The sequence below is a fragment of the Camelina sativa genome, chromosome 1, assembly GCF_000633955.1.
Source record: "Camelina sativa cultivar DH55 chromosome 1, Cs, whole genome shotgun sequence".
NCBI classification, from domain to species: Eukaryota; Viridiplantae; Streptophyta; class Magnoliopsida; order Brassicales; family Brassicaceae; genus Camelina; species Camelina sativa.
This window is the reverse complement of record NC_025685.1, coordinates 6,297,405-6,309,964: the sequence shown is the minus strand read 5'-3', so window position 1 is coordinate 6,309,964 and position 12,560 is coordinate 6,297,405. Positions and strand designations below refer to the sequence as shown.

Here is a 12,560-nt window from a genome sequence, read left to right as displayed (position 1 = left end):
TAAGAATCTGTTCCTGCTCTCGTTTCCTCATAAGTCTTATGTCTACTTCTTCTGAAATATCTAAGTAAGAGGGACTGTTGATACCAATATATTCTTGAATCATACTTGCAGTGCCTGTTGCTGTCTTTATTCTTGGAGTAGCTGCTGGACTTGAAATGATGAGCTGCAGGATGCTTTTGATAATGTCTATCATAAGTTTCGGTGTTTTAGTGGCTTCTTATGGAGAATTAAATATCAACTGGATCGGAGTGGTTTACCAAATGGGTGGTGTCGTTGGAGAAGCACTGAGGCTGATCTTTATGGAACTTCTTGTCAAGAGGAAGGGCATCAAATTAAACCCAATCTCGCTTATGTACTACGTGAGTCCCTGCAGGTAAGTGAAATCGAAGAAGAAGCCATCTCAAATCAGTTCACTCATTATGTAAGCCTAAAGTTTGCTTTATATTTAAGTGCCTCCTTTTTGCAGTGCTATTTGCTTGTTTGTACCNGTATACCTACTCGGAACAATCATAATGTGTGAGCCTGAGCCATCAAGTGTGACCAGGTATATCAGGATTGTTTATCAAGCGACTTAAATTACTTACATAGAGTTGGAAGAATCGGATCCCTGGCCCTGTGGAAGCAACTTCCTCAACACTAGAAGTAGCCCATGAAGAAAGTGTCTGAAATATCATGGAAGAAATGATCATAAGTCAGAGACATGGTTATGCATGAATTGTGGACTAAGAAGCTCTAAACACCGAGAAGGTTAAAAATCTTCCTTTCGATGAAACCATTCGTGACAATAGAATAACATACCATGATTGTTCCAGCAGCAGACGCAGCTCTAGCCGTAGCATATTCCCCTGCATTAGTTTCCATTTGAACATGCTTTAGTCTTTGTGTCTAGTGATACTAAAAAGCTAGTTTTCAATCTCTAAAATTGACTCAGTTTCTACATAGTGTTTCAGAGGAAAAACCAAAACGTCATTTACCATCAGGGTGAGCCATCTTTTGCATGGCAGTAGGAGCAACCATGATCGGCATGGAGATTTTGAACCCCAAGACGGTTGTTGCCATATCAATCTTGTTCACATCAATCAAAATCCGAGGCCGGAAGCTATTAAATCATCCCAAAGCCAAAGGTATGCATATCAAATCACATCTCTTGTAAAAACCAACAACAAAAAGTGTATATAATCTTATCATAACAAAAACAAAACAACTCACAGGATCCTTGCAAAAGCGTTTCTGTTCTCTTGAAGAGTCCATTGGTCCTCTGCACCAGACGCATAGTAGTCGTATACCATCTTAGGCAACTTCTGCTTTGCGATAGCGTCATACTCGGTAACGTTTGTGATCTCCATCTTCCGACGATGCTTGTCTCTGTCAAAAAGAGTTAAAAAGCCTGAAGTTAGTCAGTCACCTTTTGTGTAATTCAGACTGTCATAACAACTATTCTAATCTCAAGAATTCAAAACACACAGTGTTTCTGTTTGGTCTTGAAACACATAATCTATCACAACACACACCTTGATTGGGAATGAAGCTCTCGAGAGAGATGAAGGGTATTGATTGAAAGCTTATATCATATATATCCCAACTTTTATATTTTTGGTTTAAGTGTTAATAATATATATTTTTGATAGGATGAGAAGCTGGAGGTGAAGAATCGTTGAGGAGATACAGACAAAAATCAGGATGGGTTGTGTCTAATCCACACAAGCAACTTGTGTGTTCCTTAGATTTTCTTAAAGTATTATCGTTCACGTTCTCGAGGAAAAATAATAATAATTTCACAATACCAAATGATTTTTTCTTTCTTTTTCTTTTGTTAAAGAACATACATCCATACATAAATCCAAATATGGATGATGAAATTGAAACTGATGATAGATAAACAACAAATAGTGTGAAGTAAGAAGAGCAGGATTCATGGGCCTAATTTGAAGCATAAAAGCCCAAAACTATTGAGCCGCTTTAAATGTGGTGAGGAAAAAAGCCCATAATATGCAAAACAAACACGTCGTCGTCGTCATCGTCTCTTTTATTTTAGCTGATTTGTTTGAGATTTGAGAAGTGAAATATATATACACACAGAGAGTGAAGGAGAAGACGAAAGAAGAAGAACACAAAGTAATCGAAAAAGTGAAAAAGAAGAAACAGAGGGGAAAACGCTATCTACAATCGGAGATCATAATTTTTAGTTTCAATGGCGGATCGGAGCAAAGGCTTTATGAGAGATGAATTCGTGACCTATGCTTACATTTTACTCTACATCGCACTTTCTAGTGGTCAAATCTTCTTCAATAAGGTTTATCTTAAATCTCATAATCTGTCTCTCCCTGGATCTGTCTTCTCGTCTCGCATCGTATTTTTTTTTTTTTTTGTTTGCTCTTTCTAATTTTTTATAAATCCGATCGCTAGTTTTTGTATGGATTGAGCTTTCGCTTGTGTGTGAGGTTCGATGTAATGTGAATTTGAATAGCTTGATTTTAGAATCCATGGGTAGTGTAGAAATCAACATCAGGTGTTCATTTAAGCATAGGTTATGTGTAATGCTCATGTTTTTAGGTTGATCGCTTTGCGTTTGCTTGAATTAATAGCTCGAATTTTAAAGTCTTGAGGACTGTTGCTGAGCAGTTGAATGTGTTTAATGGCGACCTGTTTGTTATTTGATTATGCATCAGAGTTCACCACTGAGTCCAATATTGTAGCAATTAACTATTTCCTTCTTTTGCTGAAGACATGGCTTGCGTTAATAAAATTTTGCTTCATGAATCATGACTTAATGTTCTTGTCTTTTGACTTGCTCTTCTGCAGTGGGTTTTGTCATCTAAGGAAATAAATTTCCCTTATCCGCTTGGATTGACTTTACTCCATATGATCTTTTCCTCTGTCTTGTGCTTTCTTCTTACCAAAGTTTTAAAGGTAAATTGCAATTAATGATCTTTCTGTATTGGACCTTCATAAGTTGAGTAGTGAATGCAAAGATTCTAATTTTTTGGTCTTTTTTTACTCTATTTATTTCTCCATGAAGACCGTGAAGGTTGAGGAAGGAATGACACTAGAAATGTAAGGAGGAAAGAGACTTCGTAAGAAATTTGATTTTGGAGTAGTTGAAAATACCCATAGTTTTAATTACGAATGTAGTATTGATCTATGGTTAAGTAATAAATAACTTACTTTATGTACTCAGATACGTTACATCAGTTATTCCAATAGGTGCAATGTTTGCGATGACCCTCTGGTTGGGAAACACTGCCTACCTATACATATCAGTTGCATTTGCGCAGATGTTGAAGGCTATAAGTAAGAATCTGTTCCTGCTCTCGTTTCCTCATAAGTCTTATGTCTACTTCTTCTGAAATATCTAAGTAAGAGGGACTGTTGATACCAATATATTCTTGAATCATACTTGCAGTGCCTGTTGCTGTCTTTATTCTTGGAGTAGCTGCTGGACTTGAAATGATGAGCTGCAGGATGCTTTTGATAATGTCTATCATAAGTTTCGGTGTTTTAGTGGCTTCTTATGGAGAATTAAATATCAACTGGATCGGAGTGGTTTACCAAATGGGTGGTGTCGTTGGAGAAGCACTGAGGCTGATCTTTATGGAACTTCTTGTCAAGAGGAAGGGCATCAAATTAAACCCAATCTCGCTTATGTACTACGTGAGTCCCTGCAGGTAAGTGAAATCGAAGAAGAAGCCATCTCAAATCAGTTCACTCATTATGTAAGCCTAAAGTTTGCTTTATATTTAAGTGCCTCCTTTTTGCAGTGCTATTTGCTTGTTTGTACCGTGGATCTTTCTAGAGAAATCGAAGATGGAAGGCAATGGCACATGGAACTTCCATTTTGTAGTGTTGACCCTTAATTCCCTCTGTACATTTGCCCTCAACTTGTCTGTTTTCCTGGTGATTTCTCACACGAGCGCTCTCACTATCCGAGTTGCTGGCGTTGTCAAGGACTGGGTGGTTGTCTTGGTCTCAGCTCTTCTCTTTGCCGACACAAAACTCACAATAATCAATCTTTTCGGTTACGCCATTGGTAAGACAAAGACTCCTCACATTCACATTTTAGTTGGTTTAGAATCATGAGCATTATCATCAAGCTTCCTCTTATGTTGTCCTTGGTGTTCATACGCAGCCATTGCGGGTGTAGCGGCTTATAACAACCATAAGCTAAAGAAGGAAGCATCCAAAGTTCCTTCAGAAACTCCAGCAGATGGTGATTCAATACCGTTAGTGTCACAAGCTTATACTAATACAGAGAGATGATGATGGCCTAAAAAATGTAGTTTCTCATCGTCAGTCTTTGAGGTAATCTTTTTGATTGTTTGTTTTGTCATATGTACCGTCCGAACTATATAACTTACACAAACTCTGTACCAGAAAGAAAAAAGAAAAAAAAAAAGATTTAATCAAATTATCCGATTCTCATATTTTTTATTCACAATTTGTAGGTTTAATACTATGATGATCTGTCATTCACATATGGCAGAAAATAAAACAAAAATATTTAATTTTGCTTAATGTTTTCTTTTTTAAGAACTAAATTTGTTTTTAGGTAATAGTATATATCATCAGTTATTTCTTTTTGCAATTTATTATTATCATCAGTTTAAATTAAAATATTATTAAATGGAGATAAATGTGTTGTGATTTCCTATTGGCTTAAAAATGGGCCTAAAAAGCCCAGTAACGAGTATTTCCTTATTTGTTCACCAACCTGGAAATTTATGAAAAAAAAAAAAAAAAAGAAAAAAAAAAAGGGAGAAGGGTAATTATAACCTCGCAAAGGATTTGTGGGGTTTATTGCTGGGCGGGTCTCTTCCCTCGGCAGTTACCTTTCATCGAATTCGATCTTCTTCTTCCTTCTTCAGCCTCGAAATCGTTAAATCTTCTCATAAAATTTCTACTAGAAATCGACGGAGAAGCCTAAGCGTGTGAATTAGAGACAAAAGACAGAGAAAGAGAAAACAAACGCCCTCGTTGTTGGTGGCGGAGGGAGATGCGATCGCAGCTGTTGGCTACGCCGTGGCGGCGAGTCAGCGATGAGCGGTTGCTTCTGTGGTTTTCTCCGGCGGAGAATAACCGATTTTGAATGGGATATAAACCGCAGATGAGCTGGATGCCGAGTCTACTGAGTCAGAAGCGTAGGAATGGTCCTCCCTTAGGGTTACGAAATCTCGGCAACACCTGCTACCTCAATAGTGTCCTTCAATGTCTCACTTACACTCCTCCTCTCGCTAATTTCTGCCTTACTCATAAACACTCCTCTCACTGTACGCCTCTCTCTCTCTCTCTCTCTCTCTCTCTCTCTCTCTCTCTCTCGTTTCCAGAGATTTTTTTTTATTTTTTCTTATGTTTCTTCGATTAGATTACTTTTCTCTCGTGTTCCGTATTGATTTCACGCTTTAAGGTTATTGGCTGATACGTGATTCGAGACTTTTACATTAGGAAGTTGATCATAAGCTTCATACAGGTTTTGGTCTTGTTGTAGTTTGCTTATCAGAGAGATATTTCTATTTCTTACTAGCTTTTTTTTTCTTATTATTCATTTGTTGTTCTGACGCTTTTTGTTTGTGATGTGTTCCCCTCGGGACCGATTTGTTTGATAGGCGACTCATTTGTGGATGGGGAGCGGAAACGGGACTGTCCTTTCTGCATAGTTGAGAGAAGAATAGCAAGGTCTCTTAGTGTGGATCTTACAACCGATGCGCCTAACAAGATTTCTAGCTGCCTTAAAATTTTTGCTGAGCATTTTAAGTTTGGTCGTCAAGAAGACGCTCATGAGTTCTTGCGGTATGTCATTGATGCATGCCACAATACATCTCTCCGTCTGAAGAAGTTGCGAATGAAGGGTAATGAGCCCTTTAATGGCAATACTGCTGTGAAGGATATTTTTGGTGGCTCTTTGCAGAGCCAGGTGAAGTGTTTGTCTTGTGGTGCGGAGTCTAATAAAGCGGATGAGATTATGGATATTAGTCTTGAAATTTTGAACAGTAGCTCATTGAAGGAATCGTTGCAAAAGTTCTTTCAACCTGAGATCTTAGATGGCAACAATAAGTATAGATGTGAGAGGTAAGTGATTTGAATCTTCTAGTTGTCTTTATTTCCGACTCTTTCTGTTTGAGGTTCTGTTGTTTTTTATAACTGAACTTTTTCCATTTGTTTAGCTGTACGAAATTGGTAACGGCAAGGAAGCAGATGTCTGTACTCCAATCCCCTAATGTCCTTGTTATTCAATTGAAAGTAAGTTCATCATGTTCTGTTTACCAAATGTGACATTTATTTTAGATATAATATTTTTATTTTGTTTAAATAAATTGGTTTTGCAGAGGTTTGGGGGCATTTTTGGTGGGAAGATTGATAAAGCCATTTCATTTGGTGAGATTCTGGTTCTCTCGAACTATATGAGTAAAGCAAGCAAGGTACAAGATTCTGACACTTTCAACTAAGCGTGAAGTTTATTGCCAGTTTTTGTTAGTGATGTTACATATCAGAAAGTTCAAGGTTATAGTGTTATAGTGTAGCATTTAACTGGAATTTAAACCTGATTAATCCTTTTGACATGATTTGCATACAGAATATAGTATGAAGTTGCAGCGTTCATATATTCTTAAGTTGTACTTTCAATTCATACTTTTTGTTAAGTGATTTACTTTGCCAAAAATTGCAGGACCCTCAAACGGAGTACAAGCTTTTTGGAATAATTGTGCATGCAGGATTTTCTCCTGAATCTGGGCATTATTATGCATACGTTAAGGTTCGTTTCTTGCCTTTCAAATTTTTATGCAACGCGAACTCTTGTACTGCTTGCTGATTTCTTAAACTCCTTTGTGCAGGATTCCTTGGGCCAATGGTATTGCTGCAATGATTCTCTTGTCTCACGCTCCACCTTGCAGGAGGTTTTGTCAGAGAAAGCTTATATCCTGTTTTTCAGCCGTTCCAACCCGAGGCCAGCATCTGCTAAAACTCTGGTAACATCCAATGGGACTACATCTCCTGAGGTTAACGGCTGCGAGACATCAAAGCCCCAGAAGTTTATTGGTCCCCTTAATGGTTTCAACATGAAACGTCAAGCCGAGCAGTCCTTCCAGAAGGCTAACCTGGCTCCTACAAAGCCCCATAAATTCATTGGACCCAAACCACGAACCGAGCAGGCCCTTCAAAAGGATAACCTGCTTTCTTCCAAAGTTGAATTGGCGCCTCTAAAGCCACATGCGAAGATATCTGTCAACCTTTGTGCCAAAAGGGTCTCTCCCTCGGTCAATGGTAGACTACTTTCTTTCCACCAAGATGAGAACATAGCTCCAAAGGCGAACAAAGAGAATAGTGTATCAGTTTCGTCAGCTAGAGTTTTCTCTGGCAAGGAGAGAAAGTTTGGTAGTGAAAATGGTGGCAATGGAGTTAAAGAAAACGGCTGTGCACCAGGTAGTAGTAATCATAAAGTGGCATTGCAACCCAATGGGCATAGTAATGGCTCCAGCAATGGGGGTGATCACCACAAGGATAAATCTAATCCATGCGAGAGTAATGGCTCACAAAATGAAACTGATCACCAGGAAATTGAGAAGAACGGTGGTACTACCACTCAAGCCAAAGCCTTGGGCTCTTCAACAAAAGAAGACCCTTGCATTTTGCTCAGAAAAGATGAATCATCTCGGAATGAACTTGAAGCAATAAAAGAGAGGTAATTTCAGTTTTGTGCCTTTTTCTTAATACTCAAGATTGTATCTGACGCCATAGCTAACCTATAATTGATTGTGTGTACAAATTTCCTCAGCCTGAAGAAAGATGCGCTGTCACATCTACGGTCATGCGGATGGTATGATAAGGTACAAATATCCATGCGTGCCAAGAAGAGATTGCGCACAGAGCAATCAGGAGGAGAAGATGGTAACGACTTAAAGTAAGTGGAACCTGACTAATCTTCTCATATTTTCAGTGCGTCTTGCTTGAGTATAGTAGCTAGAATTTGCATATATTTGGAACCTCTTTTAGCTTCGTGCTTCATATAGTCATCAAATGTTAATTCATTTTGTGGATGGTTGGATCTTTTTGTTGTTGCAGGAGGAGGTTGATTGAAGATGTAAAAACAAGTTTAAAATCGCAGATTCCAGAAGAATTAAAAGCAGATCTGGTAAATCGTATCTGGGAAATTAGCAAGAAGAAGTACTCGTGAACCATTGTTTTGCTTGAACAAAAATGGCTCAAATCTCTGGATGCTCCTCAACTTGGTTCCCTAAGACACACACTACTCGGTCCCATCTGGTTGGTGTGATACAATGAGAGTGGATCGAGATTTTTTCCTGTGAGGGTCTCTTATTATTATTATTACAGTAATTACATTTTTGGAAGAGAGAGTAAAAAGTAAATTACCGGAAAAGGAAAAATTAATACATATCTCATTCTGTATAATATAAAGCCTTCTTTTTGTTCTCGTATCGATGAAACTTCTTCACACAAAATTTATTACCAGTCCTGTGGAAATTATATAAGAACGTTCTTGGATTTTTTTTTTGTTTTTGTTTGTATGTGTTCTTTAAACATTTAGGATCGATCATAGGTAGTAATTCGAGATTTGATAAACACAAAGTGTTCAACAACGAGAAATAGATTAAAAAAATATTCTGATGCTGAAGAGATTCCAAAAAAAAATGGATTCTCTTTAAAGTTGATTTGGGCCAAGAAACGTATGGTTTCTTCGGTTTTATTGAAATAAGGAAATGCATTTTGGGATAGTAGCAATTGAATGGTATTTAAGAAGAAGAGAGTCTGTTGATCTTGGCGTAATGAGCAAGAGACCAGGAGGAGGAGCATGGACAAGAAGAAGAGAGTCTCTCTGCAGTGGCTCTGACTAGTTCTTCAAAATCAAAGTCTTCCTCGGAGATTGTTGTCAACATGTTCTTGAATGGTTCTCTCGTTGCCGATATAAACTTAGCCGGAGCCACCTCAGTGATGAACCTGGAGGTCTTAACTGATTCCATTGTTTATTATTGACCGAGTCGAAAAGAGATTTTTGGGGGATGAAAGCTTCTTCGTTGCGCATGGGAAGGAAAGACAAAAAGATAGAAAAGAGAGACAATGAGATATTGTTGACACGATATTTGTGAATGATTTTGGTGAGAGTTGAAGTGAATTTATAGAGAGTATGAAGTACTTTCATCTAGAAAAGGACAATAAGGAAGAGTACTTAAAAGACTCCCGACAATAATCAAACCTAATTTTCAATGATATGGTATAATTCACATAAAACAATACTTGTTTTTTTTGTCAACGAGCTTAATCATTTGGTAACTTCAAAGTCAAGTGAGTATCAGTGTAACAAATTAGAACCATCTCTAACTTAGAAACCTATATGATGATGAAATCATTTGGTTACAGAAACACCACCTCAACAACAATCAAAACCAGATTATATCTACTCCATCCGTTTCATAATATAGGATGTTTTAGAGGTTTTTGCTTGTTTCATAATATAAGATGTTTTCAATTTTTAAAGCGACTTTTAAACTACTTTTATATTTTCTTATTATTTATTTTATGCAATCTTGTTTTTGATTGGTTAAACTTTTTTAAAGTAAACATTTCTTATTATGCGTGCTTTAGCTAAAACATCTTATATTTTGAAACGAAGGGAGTATAAATTAAACACATTGGTACGGGTGAAAAATCAAGTGATAGGTACGAAGTTGCTTTCAAAAGGGACGACGGTGTAGGGATTCTTCATTTATAATTCTAGCCGAAATAAATTAGCCACAACCCATCACCTTTTGAGCTTTTAATTTCTCTTCTCAAATTATAGTTCTATGAATTTCCACTCTTTTACTTGCATTCAAATAAGGTAGCTCAATGATTGATTTTATAATTTTTTTTTTAAAAAAGTTGCTTAATACTTATATTAGATTCCCTGTTCTAATCCTCTTAATATATATGGCTGTATGATATGATACGTACCCGATTAATATATACGTACCCGTTCTTTCTCCAACTCTGGAAAATAAAAAATTTGACAGCAACATAATGGTAACATATCATAGCAAAATGAGTCGGCCAACCAAAGATTTGCCTAACTTTTAGCATTAATTCGTGAAGATGACATTTACATTAAACTACCGTCGTCTCTTACTAAATTGAAAAGCCAATTTGTAGGTGCTGTGTATTTAAGTTTGGTTTGTTCAAATATAGAAAGTTTGCTTCTTCTTTTTTTTATAAAACAAACTAATTTTGAAATTTTTTTATGGGCATCCAACTAATAATAGATATATTAAGTCATGTTTTATATTTAATCTTTTTATATATTCACTTTGAAGTTATTTTGATGAAATCAAATATTAAACTATGCTATTAGACATCCAATGGATGTGTTAGTATGTTACTACAGTACTTACTAATATAAACACTTTCCAGTTTCCAAGTACAAACTAATCAAATCACTTATAAAGTTATAAGAAAAATTCAACCACATATTTAATGCGCCGATGGGACAATTCAGGTAACATAGTTGTTAGACGTCGTACCTTGTATAGCAATTATAAATTGATACGGTTGTTTATAGAAACCACGGAAAGAAAATAATTTAAGAGGACCACCTCTAGCTATTGCATGGCGGAGAGAGGTGGCCGCGCCAATACGGCGTCGCATGGGACCATTTTGCTACTTCAAGCTTCCCGCCACCGTCTCCATTTACATAGAAAAGGTTTGTTTTGGAATCTTCCTAATAAACTGAGCCCTTTAGTTACTTAGTTAACGTAAGCTTTCAGATTAGCTCCACTCTAGCTAGAACTTGTAAATCTTGTTGAAGAATGCTTAAAAACGTATTAATATTAATGTATACAATTACAAACATGCCATTATAGACATACAGTATATAGAATCTGATATTATAATACTAGTTTCCATTTCACACTGTAAAGACCATCTATATATATTTCACTAGAGAATGGTCTTTACAGTGTGAAATGGGAAGTAGTCTTATAAACTTATCCATTAAAAATGAAATTCTTCTACGGGTTTCTACGACCATCTATATAGATTTCTTTGTCTTGCATAATTACACATTTCTGTCTGCGCCATAAAGTAGTGGAACGAATATAAACTGTTCGAATTAAATCGGAAAATGTGGTCATCCCATCTATTAGATTATATTCTTTGATCCTATCTTTTAGATTTCATTCTTGAGTTAGGGTTTTGGTCAAAATTCCCAGCCATGCATATGGAAATGGAATCTATGAATAAAACAATACACATATTTTATAATCGCATTTGTATGCCTATAAATACCGGCATATCTCGAGTAGGCTTTTACCACAACACACAAGAGTCAAGAAAGAGGTAACAAATTTGAAACAATTAGCTCGTGATCCGATCGAAAGAAGATGATTGGAGTCTTTGGTTGTATCAGAGGGTCTTGCATGAAGGAATAAAGAATGGAATTGAGCCAAGGATGACTTGCCGGTTTAAAACACAACCGGTTTATGACCATTGATTTGGTCTCATTCACAATCTGTTGATTTGTGTCTGGCAAGTTGACCTTGGCTCTCCTTCGTTCTCTATTCTTCCATGTTAGCTTCCAGATATAAATATCTACACACTCGTAGTCATGGATCGGACTTATCATCTCATATATGTAACATATATCCCTCCAAATTTTACTTATTCGATATTTGTCTCAAAATTATTCATCTCGTTAATAAGTCTTTCATGCTTCATATATATGTTCCTTTAAATTCTTGTAAAATCTGAGAAACTTTGTTGGTTAGATAAAACAAAACAGAAACACTTTTTTATTTCGTTCACTTTTAACTTTTCGTGAGAACTTAATTAGAATCTAACATCACTTTATTAAAGTATCATATATTGTCTCTTTCTTTCCTTTTTATTCCCCTTATCATCCAGAAATTGGAAAATTGTATAAGGGAATATACTTTTGGGTAACTATATTAAGCAAGTGTTATAACTTATAAGTGAAATCACTTGAGCAAGAAGTCGATCACTTAATACCAATACCTTTGAGCCTTCTAGTTATCAATTTTACACATTGGAAAAGTTATATCAATTTTACACTTTGGAGTCCAGCTGGTATAGGACCTTAATACATTTGATCTAAGGAAACGAAATTGGATATTTTTTACCACCATTCAATCTTCAGATTTGCGTGGTAATTTCATCAAATTAAATAGCATGGTATTTTATCTGAAAGCACGCTATTTAATCCTAACGCACGTTGTGAATTGTGATACGCATTACTCATATACATGATCGTTTTTTTGCCAAATAAGAGATATATATATATCTTACCAGACACCACACTATTTTTTTTTTCTCATTTATGATCCACGATTGCAATTTCCTCAAAGAAAATACTATTTTTCCAAGAGTCACGTTATTTTTTAAAAATCACTAATGTCACTAGAGTGCATTAGAAATTTTAAAAAAATATATCTATTTGTTTTCAATTTACATGAAATTTAAATCACCTTCCCTGTTATGTCAAATTGCAACCATTCATATTTACTTAGTTTAGATGCTCGAAACAGACGCCATGTTTTTTTTTTTTTTTTTTTTTTTTTTTT

The 12,560-nt window shown here is 36.1% G+C and overlaps 4 protein-coding genes across 5 annotated transcripts in view; 2 read left to right on the top strand and 2 right to left on the bottom strand.

Annotated features, from left to right (window-relative positions):
* Positions 1-1,622, bottom strand: part of LOC104779225 (peroxisomal (S)-2-hydroxy-acid oxidase GLO2) — a 5,670-nt gene extending 4,048 nt beyond the window's left edge. Inside the window, exons 1-6 of the mRNA XM_010503599.1 lie at positions 1,512-1,622; positions 1,210-1,365; positions 975-1,099; positions 799-845; positions 585-662; positions 489-494 (exon numbers count right to left, since the gene is read on the bottom strand). Coding sequence (XP_010501901.1) covers positions 489-494; positions 585-662; positions 799-845; positions 975-1,099; positions 1,210-1,346 — 393 coding nt within the window. The 5' untranslated portion in view covers positions 1,347-1,365; positions 1,512-1,622. The remainder of the gene's footprint in view (positions 1-488; positions 495-584; positions 663-798; positions 846-974; positions 1,100-1,209; positions 1,366-1,511) is intronic.
* LOC104779209 (probable sugar phosphate/phosphate translocator At3g14410) lies at positions 2,052-4,489 on the top strand. 2 transcript variants are annotated; one of them, XM_010503587.2, is made up of 7 exons: positions 2,052-2,293; positions 2,803-2,910; positions 3,020-3,054; positions 3,179-3,291; positions 3,404-3,665; positions 3,759-4,027; positions 4,127-4,489. In XM_010503587.2, the coding sequence occupies exons 1-7, from the start codon at positions 2,192-2,194 to the stop codon at positions 4,255-4,257; spliced, it is 1,020 nt and encodes a 339-aa protein (XP_010501889.1). In that variant the 5' UTR covers positions 2,052-2,191; the 3' UTR covers positions 4,258-4,489. The 2 variants fall into 2 exon arrangements, with proteins under 2 accessions (XP_010501889.1, XP_019101791.1); XM_019246246.1 differs by lacking the exon at positions 2,052-2,293 and having other exon boundaries at positions 3,020-3,074; positions 4,127-4,257.
* On the top strand, positions 4,751-8,429 carry LOC104779203 (ubiquitin carboxyl-terminal hydrolase 25). Its single transcript, XM_010503581.2, has 8 exons — positions 4,751-5,264; positions 5,601-6,063; positions 6,159-6,234; positions 6,321-6,413; positions 6,662-6,748; positions 6,828-7,675; positions 7,769-7,894; positions 8,056-8,429. Exons 1-8 carry the CDS (start codon positions 5,084-5,086, stop codon positions 8,165-8,167), a joined length of 1,986 nt encoding a protein of 661 aa, XP_010501883.1. The 5' UTR covers positions 4,751-5,083; the 3' UTR covers positions 8,168-8,429.
* On the bottom strand, positions 8,584-9,089 carry LOC109133262. The gene has a single exon (XM_019246249.1). It carries the CDS (start codon positions 8,970-8,972, stop codon positions 8,745-8,747), a length of 228 nt encoding a protein of 75 aa, XP_019101794.1. The 5' UTR covers positions 8,973-9,089; the 3' UTR covers positions 8,584-8,744.